This window comes from Ovis canadensis, chromosome 1, assembly GCF_042477335.2.
Source record: "Ovis canadensis isolate MfBH-ARS-UI-01 breed Bighorn chromosome 1, ARS-UI_OviCan_v2, whole genome shotgun sequence".
Taxonomy (NCBI): domain Eukaryota; kingdom Metazoa; phylum Chordata; class Mammalia; order Artiodactyla; family Bovidae; genus Ovis; species Ovis canadensis.
In genome coordinates, this window is record NC_091245.1 from 191,301,021 (window position 1) to 191,316,270 (window position 15,250).

The following is a 15,250-nucleotide window of genomic DNA, read 5'->3' on the forward strand; positions in this document are numbered from 1 at the left end:
TGAGGATAATACGGGGGAAAGGAGCTTGCCTTGAGGATAATACGGGGGAAAGGAGCTGGGGGGCGGGGTCAGCACTCAGACGGGAAGGCTGAGGGGCGATGTCAGAAGGTGTGCGCACACGTGGCAGGCGTGCCAGGGCGGCCACCTGGAAAGGTCCACTTGTAAGGGGCGGGTGGGCTCTGCGGGCGACCGGGCACTCCAGCTGGGATTGATCTGGTCAGAGCCCCCCTTGAGAAGGTGCATCTGGCGGGAAAGACAGCTGAGAGAGACTAGGGGATGGTCTCCCAGGGGTCTGGGTGGGAAGCAGAAGGGGCCTGAGGGGGGCTGACAGAGGACGTGGATATCTTTAGGCCTGAAGGCATGGGAAGGGTGAGGAAGGGTCACCAGGAGCTCACGGGGCACCAGGGTGAGGACAGAGGCCAGGCTCTGCGGAGCACGGGCAAGGCAGTGGCGGCCCTTGGTCCTGGGCTTGCCTGGAAGAGCTGAACAGGTACTTACTCTCTGTTCCTAGCACTGGAGGAAGAGAGCTCTTCGGCCTCCGGGCTTTCATCTCCGGGGCCTTGGCATTTTCGCTGGCGGGGGCATCTGGAACTAAATGGGAACAACATACATGAGTTGGCAGCCGCCCAGGGAAGGAAGCAGAAGAGACGTTGCAATAAAAATCCCACCTCCACCACCCACCATGATAGTCCTCCCCACCCTGTTCCACTCGGAGGGCCCTTCGTGCTACGGGGCAGATGGCACCTGGGCTGGCGTCAAGAGCACCAAAGAAGGAGCAGTTGTGCCACCAGGCCTTATACATTGAATGCAGAGCAAAGTCCCCCTGAAGGTGGATGGACAGGCTACCCTGGGAGCTGGTAAGCATTTCCACCTCTGCTGCGGGTGCGGGCCAGCACAATTGCATCAGCAGGGCCCCTCTGCTCACCAAGCACCGCCTTTCCCTTCACTGGTTCTTAACCCACTTGGGCTAAACATTCTGGACTTCCAGAAGCCTGCTCTGTGCAGAGAGGTCTCTTAAACAGAGGAAGCAGGGCACAGGGTGGCTGCCCTTGGGCTCATGATCTGGAGGGGTCTTGAGGCCTCTGTTTTCTCCAACTCCCTTGGAACAAGGGCACTGACAGTCAGACCTCCAGATCAGATGGAGGCCTGAGCAGGCAGTTGGCAGGCCTCACTCGCTCTGGACTGAACCTCGGACCTGTCATGGGGGCTTCTGCACCCTCCCCAACGCGGACCCAGTGGAACCCTGCAGTGGTAGCCTCTGGGCAGAACTGAAATGCTACACGACTCCTCAGGCCTGTCCTCCACAATCCCTCTTCATGTTCACGCCAAGTGTGGATGATGCCAGGGGAAGCCCTCCCTTGGCAGCAGGGTGTCAACTACAAACTGGCACTTGCCATGGGCTCTTGCCATCTACCTCCACAAAGATTCAATAAGGTGCTGCTGACCCCCAATACCTCCTGAAAGGAGTTCAGGGTGGAGAGCAGAGCTGAGGCACTCTGTGCTCTGGGAGGGCAGTGGGTAGGAAACTCGCAGGGCACAACTTCAGATAAACATATTTTCAGGAGCAAATTTTAGGAGCCAATTCTTGTATCTCCTCATATCTAGAAAAACACTAAAATCCTTCATGGTGATGACTGCTTCTCATGACTAGCACAAGCTTCACGAGACTAGCAGAAACCTGGAAAAATATGTGCTTGATCGCATGGATTCACCCTTCACCAAAATTTCACATATACTTACCTTTCCACCCCCATCTCTTTGGAGTAGTTTCTCAGAGCTATCTGAGGTGCTGCCTCCTGGGTTTAGTCCTCATTTTGCCCTAAATAAAGCTTAACTGGCAACCCTCACATTGCGCCTCTTTTTTTTTTTCTTTCTTTCTTTCTTTTTTTTTTTTTGATTGCCAAGCATAACACGGTGCTGGGCTGGGCTGAGTGGAAAAGGAAAAGGCCCTCACTGGGCCTTGAAGAGACCGGACTCGAGCAAGTTGCAGGGAAACTGCCCACGGGCTAGGATAAGAAGGAGCTGGCTATGCCGCTATCACTAGGTTCCAGCATTTTCCCCACAAGGAACTCCCTTCAGAGACCGTGCTAGGAGGGAGCCTCCCCCACTCAGAGCCCCTTCCTGTGCATCCTCTTCCTGCCCCTGAAGAGGAAGCACGAGGGAGAAAGAAGCGGGGGGGACTTTCCAGCTGATGCTTGGCCACATTCCTGCGGCTTGGCTGGTGAGGAAGGGCCATCTCCCCGTCCCTCCTCCAGGGTGGGGCAATCCCGGCTGCTAACATGCGCCCTCCCTTAGACTGGACACTAGGGGCTCTGGCGGGTGGGCACATAAGCACAGAACTAGGGGCTGGGCATGCACGCTTCCCTGGCATGCAGACTCAGTGCTCCTCTCAGGACGCATTGCTCCTTCTAGATGGCATCAGATTCCTTTCCTGCTCTAGAACGTGGGTCTGTCCCTATATATTCCTTTACTCCAGTAGGCTGCCTTCCTACGCCAGGGCCGGCCCACTCTTTGTTAGCTGGGTAATTTCAGGAATCCCCCTGCCCTGCCTCCATCCCCAGCTGCGTGTTATCCTCTGCCACCTTCCATAAGAGCCAAAAAGCCCCAGATGATGAGTCAGGGGACCTGCTGTCCGTAGCCGACGAGGCCTGTTTCCTGTCTCCTCAGTGGTCTGCCCCCACACTGGTCTCTGTGGACATGGATGAAGGAGCAGGAAATGCCACGGGGAAGGGATGCTTTCATTTTCTCTTATTGGGTATTCTCCCCAGAAATAGAGGTCATTGTCATCTACAGAAAAATCCTCAGTACGTTATCAACCTTTGGTTCTCAACCTTGGCTGCTCATTAGAAGCATCTGTACCTTGGTATCTCACTCCCCAGATCCCAACTTGACTGGTCTGGGTGGGGAGGCTAGGTGTCAATAACATGCCGCCAGGCTGAAAACTGCTAGTCTCTCTCCTCAGGTGGGTGGGTCTGTGGGTGAGCGCAGAGGTGAGGCGGGTCTCAGGGACTACTGCTAGAGTCAGGAAAACCTGTCCATGCTTCCCTTGACATTTGTGGATGAGGCAGCCATAAACCAAGGTCATGAGATGAGTCTAGTTTCCCTTGTCTGAGGCCCTCCCTTCTTCCCTTCCTTCCAGACCAGCACCGACAGCACCAATAACAATTCAAAGAAAGGCACACCCAGACATTTCTCTGTTTTCCCCGCTTTTAAGGAAGAGGTGGTGAGGACAGAGTAGGTACACAGGGTCCTCTTTTCCTTGGCATCAGCACTCTTCTCGCCATCTTTTTCCCAGTGAGTTCCAGGGCATCAGAGGAGGGAGGTAAAGAAGGATCAAGACTTTCTGTTTTAATGATGGGGAGACTGAGGCTCAAGCAAGCAGAGGACGAGAGGCCCAGTCTCCCTGAGTGCCTGAAGGAAGGCACACAGGGGCTGAGGTTCCTTCTCTCCTCGTGGGGTTGTGGTGGGCTTTGCTTCTGAGCGCCATTAGAGAGATGGAGATCAGGAAGGAGCGAGGACAGCTCTAGCTTCGCCTTTGTCGTCAGTAATCCTGGGATCATGCCCCGGCTCTCTAGTTCCACATTTGTACAGAGGAAATGACACTTATTTTCTCTGCCTTGCAGCACTGCAAGACTCTAGGGAGGGAAGGCGTGCAACGGTGATCATTTACCTATTCATTCACTTCTCCTGTTTGCCACATAGCCTGGCCTCCTTCCCAAATCCACTTTAAAATCCTCCCCCTTCAGAAAGCCCTCCCAGAGGCCCTGCTGTATGTTTCCTGCCCCTGCATCCGTCCTCAGCGCATGGGAGACTGCTTTGCAGTGACTTGTGAGCCTGGCGGGCTACAGTCCATGGGGTCGCCAAGAGTCGGACACGACTCTCTTGTGCTTTGAGTTTTGTTTGTAGAGGTTCCCTGCACTTATCTTTCCATCTGGCCCTGGGGAAAGGGGCGCAACTTTCACTGTCAAACCAGGCACTCCTGCAGACGTGGAGCACTGCAGGGGTGGGAGGAGCCCCCTCTTTCCTCTGCAGCGCCCCTGCACCCTTGGGGGTTGTGCCTGTACCACAAGCCATTAACTATCAGTCTGTCCGTGAGAACCACAGCCAGGAGTGGGCTGGGAGGACCATGTGCTTAATCAGAACCAGCTTTGTGCTCACACGGCTGCCCAGGGGATAAAAATAATAGTTATAAAAGTTTAAGAGCAGCGTGTATTTTCTGTCTATTTTAATCAGCTTGTGATGAAACTGAACTCCATTTCTATGTCTGGGCCCCAGGGCTGGAAGTCCTTTGCTGGCCTGCTTGTGCCCCCAAAGAAGCACGGGGGAGGAAGGTGGTGGTGTGGGGAGATGGGGGCCTCGAAATAGAGAGAAATACACATCCTTATATGGACAACACCTCACCCCTTCCACTCCTGAGCTAGCTCTGGGCTCAGCCTCCACTGCAGCCTTCCTCCTTCTGTCTCCCCCAAGAGAGGTCATTCCCAGAGCTGCAACTGTCGGTAGGGGGAATGATGTCTTGGGAGGCTTCTGGGAGGGTGTCTGAGCTTCCAGGAGCCCCTAGAATGGTAGGGCAGAGGGGCTGGCCTCTCTCTCTCTGGCCCAGAGCAAGCAGCATGCTGGCAAGGCCAGGAGAGAGAGGTCAGACCAGAATGAGCGTCTTCCCAGCTCTGCAGGCCGGTGACCATGAGTCCTCGGGCAAGCTCCTGATCTTCTTCACCAGGAAAATGAGAACAGCCACACCTCCCAGAGGAGGGAATGAGATGTGGAGTAATAGCTGGCATTTATTGGGTACTTAGTCCATGCCTGGGCGTCTGTGCTAAGTCTCTCCAGTCGTGTCTGACTCTTGGAGACCCCATGGACTGTAGCCCACCAGGCTCCTCTGCCTGTGGGATTCCCTAGGCAAGAATACTGGAGTGGGTTGCCATGCCTTCCTTTAGGGGATCTTCCCGACCCAGGGACTGAACCCACGTCTCATGTCTCCTGCATTGGCAGGCAGGTTCTTTACCACTAGCACCACCTGGGAAGCCCCAGTCCATGCCTGGTATGATGCTAAGTACTTTATACCCATGTTTCAGGTTGAACCATACTGTTTGCCAATATTCAGGTGCTTTTGACCTGCTAAAATGGGAATTTGATTTAGTTCAACCTAATACAGTGGTCATGTATGGATGTGAGAGTTGGACTGTGAAAAAAGCTGAGCGCCGAAGAATTGATGCTTTTGAACTGTGGTGTTGGAGAAGACTCTTGAGAGTCCCTTGGACTGCAAGGAGATCCAACCAGTCCATTCTGAAGGAGATCAGCTCTGGGATTTCTTTGGAAGGAATGATGCTAAAGCTGAAACTCCAGTACTTTGGCCACCTCATGCGAAGAGTTGACTCATTGGAAAAGACTCTGATGCTGGGAGGGATTGGGGGCAGGAGGAGAAGGGGACGATAGAGGATGAGATGGCTGGATGGCATCACTGACTCGATGGACATGAATCTGAGTGAACTCCGGGAGATGGTGATGGGCAGGGAGGCCTGGAGTGCTGCGATTCATGGGGTCGCAAAGAGTCGGACACGACTGAGCGACTGAACTGAACTGAACTGAACTGAATGCACATTAGCTGCCTGAGTTGATATAAAGAAGAAATGGGAGTGGGAGCAGATCAAAGCCAGGAAAAGAAGAGTGGGTCGAAGTCAACTCAGCCATCAGCAGAGTTACCTGGCCGCAGCGGCAGTGGATTGCAGCAGTTAGGAGCCAAGGCATGGGTTGCATACACCACAAGCTAGGCCTGAAACTCCCTTCTCACAGTTACAAATCACCCCAAGTTGCCAAATCCAAAGGCCAGTGCTCAGGCTCATCTTATTCTGCTTGGCAGAGGCATCTGACGTATTGACCTCCATCATCCTTTCTTGCTGAAATGATCACTCTCTGGCCTCCAGAACAACCCTCTCTCCTCGATTTCTTCCTGTCTCACTGCAGCCAGTCCTCTTTGTCTCCTTTGCAGACCACTGTCCTGCCCTGTTTCTCAGTGCTGGGCTCTCTCCTTTTCTCTGCCATCCAAATCCACCCCTAGGGACCCCATTTAATCCTGGGACATTCAATACAGCTGACTCCTCATATCCTGCCTCCAGCCCCGACTCTTGCCTCAACTCCAGATTCGTCTAAATGTTGGCCAACGTGATAAGCCCCCTTGGATATCTTATGGATGTCTTATGGACCCCTTAAACTCCACATACTTGACTCTGCCCCCACCCTACCCCCCACATTCTAACCCCAGTAGCTGGTACCACCGCTGACATGCGCTTTCTCACAGAAACTAAGGGCCACCTTTGACTTCCCTTTCTCTCCTCTTCCAGTTCCTCAGCAAACCCGATCAGCTGTACTGTCAGGACACGATCCGCCTGGTCATCTCCCACCTCTCCCATGGTGTCTAAGTTCCCTGGACATCGTGGCCACCTCGCACCTGCTCCCCTCGTCCTCCTCCTGGGTCTGGTCACCACCTGAGGGATCCTTTACCATGTCCAGTGTTGTCCCATCTCACTTAGAATAAAATCCGGTGTCCTGTTGCAGCCCACGTGACCTTGCAGGTCCTCAGCCTCATTTCCCACACTCTGCCCCCGGCCTGGTGCTCAGCCACACTGGCCTCCTTAGCTCTCTTTCTGGGAGCGCCTGCTCACAGCCTCAGCTCAGGGCTGAGCTTCCCGCCCTTACTCTTCCTTCCTACTGCTGAGACTCCTTCCCATACGTTTTCAGGTCTCTGTTCAGACAGGCCTCACCCTCCCCATTGCCCCGTTTTGCTTTCTCCACAGCACATGTCGTCTCCTGGGACCGTAGGACTTGTCTGCTCATCCGTGTTTCTGTCTCTCCCTCACTCCAGTGTAAAGGCTCTGAGACCAGGAGCTCTGTTTCATTCACTGCTCTGAACCTCAGCTCCAGGGGCAGTGCCTGGCAGGGCGGGCACTGATGTACTGGCTGAACGAATGCCCACTGGAACGCTACCCCCCATCACACACACACACACCACCCTCCATGGTTGTGAAACCTCTGATCTCACAAGTGGCTGAGGCCCGAAGCCCTTGGCGGGGCAGCTGGGCAGGGTGGCTAGAGCTGCCCTGTCTTGGAGTCAGGGCCTACAAAGGGCTTTGCCTTCTCACCTCTCACCTGGGCCACTCACAGAGGTGCAGGGCTTGCTAGCAAGAAGGGGTGTCGGTAAGGGAGATCTGGCTCTCTGAGACAGTGGAAACTTCAGTGTTATTCAGGGGCGCCACACAGTCCAGGGAAAGGTGCAGACTTCACAACCAGACACAGCTGGGTTCAAGTCCTGCCAGGGTAACTCATGCTGTGACTCCTTGAGCAGGGTGGCTCGAAGGGCCTGGGCTTTGGAATCAGAGACAGTCAGGGACACAGCATCTCCTTGTACTGTCTGAGTGACTGCGGAAGTCTTCTGACCCTCACTGAACCTGGGTTTTCCCAAGGAGAAGGATACCCTGCCCAGTTGTTGCATAAACTAAAAGTGCACAAGAGTTTTTGGCCATGGCAGGCCTTGAAGCCCAGCCTTTTCTCCTCATTGGGGTTTTTCTGACAAATCCTTACCCACTGCAGGCTTCAGCTGCTTTCTGCAGTACAAGCTGACATGCCTGCTGCTACCTTGGACGGAACGGCGGCATGACCATAATCAAGACAGTGCACAGAGCACCCTTTTTCTTAAGGAAACAACCGAAGCCGCAGGATTAAAAGAGCCAGATGTGCTGCCATATAAAGGCTACCTCCCTCTGAGGGAGGCAGCAGTGTGGCTAATACAGAACAGCCAATGAACCAAAGTCATTTTCATGAGGTCTTGAAACATATCATTCTACCGGCCACAGATGTAGAGGCTAAGTGGTGTCCAGCACAGGCTACCCGAGTGATGGTGAGTGACTGTCAGGGGCGAGCCCAGTCTGACATCAGCAGCAGCTGTGTTCCTCACCCCTAGTGGCGAGGGACCTTGCAGCCCCTTAGGAGGGATGCAAGACATGCCTTACCCAGAGGTGTAGCGGGAAGTTGCAGATGGAGAGAAATGGAAGACCCTGCCCAACGACTGGGCTTACAAGTTCAGTCAAGGTTACTTCTTAGGGCAACTGGGTCTTCACTCTATTTTAATTCAGGACTTATTTTAAGAATATGGGTAAAAACTATGGACTCTATCTTTTAAAAAATACTCTAATCCACAAACACACAGAAATTTGCCTATAAGATCAAAGGGCGCATGGACCCACTGGGTACTACCACCAGGTCTTACTGAGTAAGGGAGTGGGGAGAGCTGAGAGGACCAGGGGACAGAGCAGGACTCAAAGCCTATTCAGCTGAGAGAAGCACAGCGGGAGAGATGCTGAGAGAGGGCCAGGGAGCAGCTCAGAAGTCTGCAGTCCTTAACCATGTGCTCAGAGGTGGCTCTTGATGGAAAGATAAAGCTAAATGTGGCAAGAAAGCAACTCACGTGCAGGACAAGAACATATCTCCATGTGTAGCAACAGGGAAAAGAAAGTGGGTGTGGAAGGAGCTGCCCTTTTTTCTCTTTGAAAAAATATAAAACAAAACCCAGTTAACCTGGAGTCAGCCCTGTTATCTCAGCTGGTTTCCCTCTGATCTCTTTGCTAGCTCTTCTCCTAAGACCCAACTCCCAATCTGTAGTTTGAGGGCAAACCCTGCAAGGGCCCCTCCAAAGGAACCACAGATAAATTATGATGGTCAAGGTTCATGGAGGCAGCAGGGGAGTCTATTTTGCGGAAGAGATTTTGAGCTTACTAGAATGTGATATGGAGGAGGCAATGGCACCCCACTCCAGTACTCTTGCCTGGAAAATCCCATGGACGGAGGAGCCTGGTGGGCTGCAGTCCATGGGGTCGCTAAGAGTCGGACATGACTGAGCGACTTCCTGTTTACTTTTCACTTCCATGCATTGGAGAAGGAAATGGCAACCCACTGCAGTGTTCTTGCCTGGAGAATCCCAGGGACGGGGGAGCCTGGTGGGCTTCCGTCTATGGGGTCGCACGCAGTCGGACACGACTGAAGAGACTTAGCAGCGGCAGCAGCAAGGGAGTCTACTAAGAAGACCAACTCGGGGGCAACAAAAGCGCCTTGAGTTGCAGAATAAATTCCCCAAACCTTTAAAAATATCCCCAAGTGTATTCTGTAAGGAGAAAGGAAATTTTACTTTGAAAACAAAGTTTGGTTTTAAAAATAAACCATTTTGCTCTTTCTGGAAAAGGTGCTGACACTTTGCAGATAAGAATGAACTGCTGTCCTGCCTTCAGCTGGACATGTGAATAGGACCCAAAGAGGCCAGGGGTTCCAAAAGCAGAGAACCTCACCAGAAAGAGGGGCTTCCTTCTGAAATCAGCATGGCTCCTAAGTATGGGCTGTTAGAAATAGGCTTCTGAGGCCAGGTTTCCAGGAACACTATTCTACGGCACCTGTCTAGAAAGAAACAGGATCTGACCTGGGTGGGTGACAGGAGGAATCAGGAGCAGCAGCCCCTTAGCCTCAAAACACGTGCTTCAAACCCCCTTCAGAACTAACTGTATACTTTGACCCATCAAATCTGCTCCCTTGAACTCAGAATCTCTGTGACAAACACATTCACAGAACTCCAGGGAGACACACACAGCATTTTACAATCTCAGGTTTACTATTGGCAACCGACAATTTAATTTGTGTTGCCACTGTGTGTGCGTGTGTGTGTGTTTAAAGACTTTGGTTGTTAAGACTCTCCTTCCTTTTCTCTCGCTCATTGTGTATCATGATCTTGGCTTTCACGATCAGGAAATCACATTACAATATCCAGAACAGAGACAACGATTCCACATCTTGTGAGACAGGTTAAGAGTTTAGAAGTCAAGTGATCGTGTTCACAGGCAGAGGAACAACAAAGCTGGTCTTCAAGATGCCTTATTTGGACACTAGCTTTTAACATGTCACTGATAGTTACTAGCCAGGCATTTCAAAGGCAAGAAACTGTTTCCCCAAACTACCTTTGTAGGCCATTGCAGGCAAGTAACAAAATACCAAGAATGGGCCCTGGATCGTGGGTCCCCAGATGGGACTCTGGCCTTAGCTTGGCCCTAACAGAGCAGCAAACCTCACGAGGGACGCCTTCCCTTCCCTGGACAGCCCGGTGCCCTATCATGCCAAGTGGAGGCGGTGGCCTAAGCCATCTAGCCTCCTTCCAGATCTAATTCTAACCGACGCAGAGGGGAGCAGGAGGCTCACACACATGCCACCTGCGTGTCTTTAGGACAAATCCCCACAGGACTGGGCTCTCCCCCTCCTCACGGGAAGCTCTGTTCAGCCCTGGCAGGACGCTCTGCCCTCACGCCTCTCATCCCCTCCCTCTGCTACATTACAATTACTCCTCTCTAATCACAGAGGCGGGCCTGTCCCCTCTACCCAAAGCCTCAGCCCCCGACTCACCTCCTGGAAGAAGTGCCCCCACCTGGCCCCCACTCTGCTCCCGCCTCACGGGTCTGTCCAGCCAGCACTGACCAGCACTGACACTTGTTTGTTTCGGCTTGTAAAATACTATGTAGTCATTTTCCTGTGGGTGTGTCTTTTCTCCTTTCTCCTCCTGTCTTGTGTCCTGCTTCCCTGCCTGGCATGGGTGGGGGGCGGTTAGGACCGGGGAGGGGGCCCACAAGGTGAGCAGCCCTCCTCCCAGCTGAGGGCAGGGCTGCACGGCCACAAGGAACCATCAAGCAGAGCTGCCGCTTCACTTCCTGTCTCGTTTTGCAAAAGATGGTTCGTCACCCATGATGAGATGCCTCTGGCAGGGATGGCCGCTTTGGGTGCAGATCTGTTCAGGGATGGTGGGCGCTGATAAGTGGGACTCTGTGTGGGGCCGTGGTGGGTGGGCACCACCTACCGTCCACGGTGACTTGGCAGGAGGACTCAGCCTGGCCGGCACTGTTCTTGGCTACACACTTGTACAAGCCTCTGTCCTCGGGCAGTGCCTTCTCGATGGAGACGGAGCACAAGGAGCCTGTGGGGAGGAGGAAGATGTGTTGAGTAGAGCAGGTCTGAGCTCATCATCTGCCTGGCACGGGGAGTATCACAGCGAGTGTGCTTCACACAGGCATCCGGGGAGTCCAGAAGTCAGAGGTCCTGCGGGAACCAACCCACTCTCCTCATCAGAGCCCACAGATAACCCGGATCCAAAATAACTGATCCCTAGATACACCCAGGGCTTCCCTGGCGGCTCAGAGGGTAAAGCGTCTGCCCGCAATGCAGACCTGGGTTCGATCCCTGGGTCGGGAAGATTCCCCTGGAGAAGGAAATGGCAACCCACTCCAGGACTCTTGCCTGGAGAAGCCCATGGACGGAGGAACCTGATGGGCTACAGTCCACGGGGTTGCAAAGAGTCGGACACGACTGAGCGACCTCACTTTCACTTTCACTTTAGATACACCCAACCCCCGCTTCCAGCGCGTTCTCTCATAGAAATACACAACAGCAAGGTAAGAAGAAGAGAGAGAAATAGCCCCTGCCCTTGGAGAGCAGCAGCACAATACAAGGGGCAGATGGACCCAGGCCCTCACACTGGACGGCACCAAGAGAGACAAGTTGAGGTCCCCAGACTGCGGTAGGGACAGAGGCAGGTGAGGACGCCCAGCCAGCTTACTGCGATGATTTTGCGAATGCATTCTAGAAAAGGATGTTCTGAACAAACAGACGAGTGGAGGGGGGCAGGAGCCTCTGCCCAGCAGGGACACTGGCCTGTGGGCAGATCTGCTGGAAGGAGACAGAGACCAGCCAGGGACTCTGGAGCTGGCTTTTCAGGAACGGTATCTGAGCTGACACTCCTGGCTGACGAGGGGCCCTGGGCTGGGAGAGGGGCACTGCGGGGCTGCTTCCCCCAGGGTAGGGTCTTTTGGTCCCCTCAGAGAGGGATGGGACAGCTCTCTTTCCTGCAGGTCTGCCCTTGCCCCAGCACGCCTCTTCTGGCCTGGCTGAGGGAAGGAAGGGTCAGGTTGGGTGTACACTCAGGAGTCTGGTCCTCGCCCACCTTGGCTGTCTCACCCCAGGGCTGGCTCCTTCTCTGAGGGACCCCTTTGGGGAGTTTCCCTGAGGGGGTGGGGAGAGAGCACCCGAGGACTGGGCCTGCTGGGCAAGGCAGGGGGGCAGCAGCGCTCCCGCTCCTGCCATAGACACACACACAAGCCAGCAGCACAGCAGCCTGCTCGAAGCCGCCCTGTTGTCATGGCAGCTGTCACCACGAGGAGGAGGACACAGCCAGAGCCACGCGCGTCCTGCCATCTAGAGCCACCGGCTCCGGCCACCGCCCTCTCCACACACTGCCCGGCACAAATCACTGGTCCTGAGCCGGCAGAGCTCTGTGCATCCCAGGTGTGAGTGTGCCGAGGCACGACCCTTGATCGAAAAAGTACCTGCACCCCCGTTAGACAGACACACAGACTTGACCGATAAATACAAGGACACTCAGAGAGAGGAAGGGTGATGTCAGTTCTGCACAGAGAATCTTACCGAGGCTGGAGGAGAAAGCGAGATAGAAGCGTTGTTTACTTCCTGGCACCTGGGTGAAGTCTTCAACAGGGAAACCTCAGTTCCACCAACTCCGTGGGGCAGGATGGCTGATCTGCACCCCCTCCTACACTCTCATTTAGACCCCATCCCTCAACAGGGCCTCCCTGCACTCTCCTACATGGTACAGCAATGCCTCAGGGTCTCTGTCCCCTGTGGTTAGGCACAGAATTTGCAGAAACTGCCACAGAAAGGATTTAGGCTGGATTTTCAGGAATTCTGTCATGAAAGTGAGAACTATGAGGCACAGAAATCAGGGAATGAGAGAAACTATCTTCTAGAGAGAGAAGTTCCCATTCATCCGAGAGGCAGGGGCATGAGAAGATGACCTCTGGCCTCCAAACTTGAGGCTTAGAAGACACGGACCCCATCCTGCTGTTTTTCTTCAGTCTGAGGCTAAGGCCCACTCCCAATGAACCTCCTGGTTGAATCTCTGATTGTCTCTCAGCTTCAGCCCTCCAGCTGCCTTCAGCCTTAAACCAAAATGGCACAAAACAGTAGTGAGACCCCAGAAGAGGTGGAACATGTAGACCAGAGCCCTCGCCCTTCACAGCGGGAGCTGGGGTGGGAGCCTGGGGGAGGGGTGGGATATCATGAAGGCAGCTTTTCCAAGCTGCTCACAGCCCAGACCCCTGGCCATGTGTGTGGGTTGGGGGAGGGCCCCGGCAGGCTTGGAGGCTGGGCTAGCCCAGATTGAAGAATCTGGTATTTCCTGTGGGACAGCTTATTCCTGACCTCCAGAAGAAAAACCCTTTCCCAGAGTTTTTTTGAGAAGCCTCAGTCTGGTGGGGAATTTTGAGAAGAAAGAAGGTGAGGGGGATGGGAAGCAGGGATCCAATGAATGGCTCAGCTAGAACCCGCCTGGGGAGCGCCCCTCAGGGTCATAGGGTCTGGAGGCGCCTCCCCCAATCCTGCCTGTGTTCTGAGTGTGTGGGGAGAGGGGAGGTGGGGTGTGTGAGGTGGAGGGAGTGGCCCCAAGCCCCAGAGGCTCTGCTGAGGCTGTTCTCTGTGTCAGGGCCCCTGGCTCACCAGGACAGTGCTGCTCAGCTCCTGGTCACCTCCTTGGGGACAGGGCCATCTTGAAGCACCCTCAGCCATAGATGGGCCTCTTCTGTGCCCTGAGTTCGCCTCCCAAGGCCATTACGAAACACGTGCCTCTCTCCCACCCTAGCTGTTGCAGGGCAGTGCCTGTGACTGTTGTGAATGTTTTTCCTGAGCCTGGAATACTGTCAGTTTAAAAAAAATCATTCTGAGACTGACCAAGGCATATTTCTGGAACAGGTGATCTGGTAGGATATATGCCAGAAAAAGTCATGAACACTTAATCAAACATAACTGACCCTTGAAAGAGATAATATGGTTTCTAAAAGGGAAAGAAATTCTTAACTCAGAATTCTTTAAGTGGATTACGCATCCAATGAAACGGGCTGGAATACTGCCTTGCACATAGTGAGTGTGGGGTAGATCCTTGTGTTTTGTGGGATGGACTTACATAGGTTTTGAAAAAGCCTTTGCAAGATCCCACACTGGTGGCAATAAAAAATAAATCATTCATTGACAACACAACAAAAATGAATCCTCGTTAATAGATGAGGAGAAATGCTTGCCAGGGGAAGAAACCTGGTCTGGGGACAGAAAGTAAGGCATAAAGATGAAAGAAATTCTCAGCAGCAGCACAGAGCTCCCTGTCTGGCCTCGGGCCTCCCAGGCCTGGGCCAAGGCCTGAGCAGCTCTGCTGCAGAAGGGCCTGGCGAGGCCACCCTGCAGGCCCAAGGGCAGGCCCAGCTGCTGCAAGTGAGCATCGTCTGCCTTGTGGCTCTGGGAGATGCAGGAAGCAAGGACACTTCCACAGGTCCCTCCAAGAACGCAGTCAACTCAACCGTCACCACACCTCTCCTGCTCTCTTGGCACTAGATGGAGTGAACATAATCATGTTCTGTGGGGCCCGTGGGCTGTGAGCCCTATTCAAGCTACAGAGTTCAGAGAAGCTCCCCCTGAAACCTATAAGCAGTATCCGCTAGCAGCAGGTCACAGACATGCACACTGATGGCGGGAGAGCACAAGGGTCTGTCATGGCCAAAGGCCTGGGGACCACAGTCTGGGACTGAGGCTTGGAGGAAGTGAACCTTGATCTTAGCCGAGGTGACAGCACACGGTTCAGTGCAGTGGAGCGAGAAGGGTGCTGAGTCAGGGAGGTGGGGGTGGAGAGGATACTCAGAGGGGTGTGACGGATGGAGAAACCCACTTAGCAACCCCTTTCTCCCTACAAACACCTCAAAATGCCAGTTTCCTTATTTCCACTGATGCCATCACTGCAACCCAGTGACCCCAACACAGACACTCAGTGGTCCTGAACCCCCTCGTCTTCCTTACCAAACCCCTGCCCCCTCAACCCTGTTTCAACCTAGACACCAGGTTCTGTTAACTCTGCCCTTGCTTCTTAAACCAGTCATGTCCTGTCTGTGGCCATGGCGACCTTGCTAGTCCAGGCCTCACGATGCTTCTCCCCAACCTCTTCAGGACACCCTTTCCTTGTCTTTGGGCACAGAATCAATCAAAGCCCCTAAATCCCAGCTTTGTGTCTGTCGCTCCCATTCCCAGCTCTTACAGGGCCCTGTCTTTAGAATTGAGCTCTTCAGCATGAAAGAGGATGGAATGGACCTCACCTCCCTCTGCAGCCTGGAGGATGCTG

At 53.8% G+C, this 15,250-nt stretch overlaps 1 protein-coding gene across 7 annotated transcripts in view; it reads right to left on the bottom strand.

The window, feature by feature from the left end:
- MYLK (myosin light chain kinase) overlaps positions 1–15,250 on the bottom strand; it is a 280,492-nt gene that overhangs the window by 65,781 nt on the left and 199,461 nt on the right. For 5 of the 7 annotated variants that reach the window (XM_069555329.1, XM_069555313.1, XM_069555320.1 and 2 more), the window contains 2 exons: positions 10,883–10,999; positions 499–591 (listed from right to left, as the gene is read on the bottom strand). In XM_069555329.1, coding sequence (XP_069411430.1) covers positions 499–591; positions 10,883–10,999 — 210 coding nt within the window. Of the gene's footprint in view, positions 1–498; positions 592–10,434; positions 10,557–10,882; positions 11,000–15,250 lie in introns of those variants that run through there. The other 2 variants (XM_069555359.1, XM_069555348.1) reach the window with 2 other exon arrangements.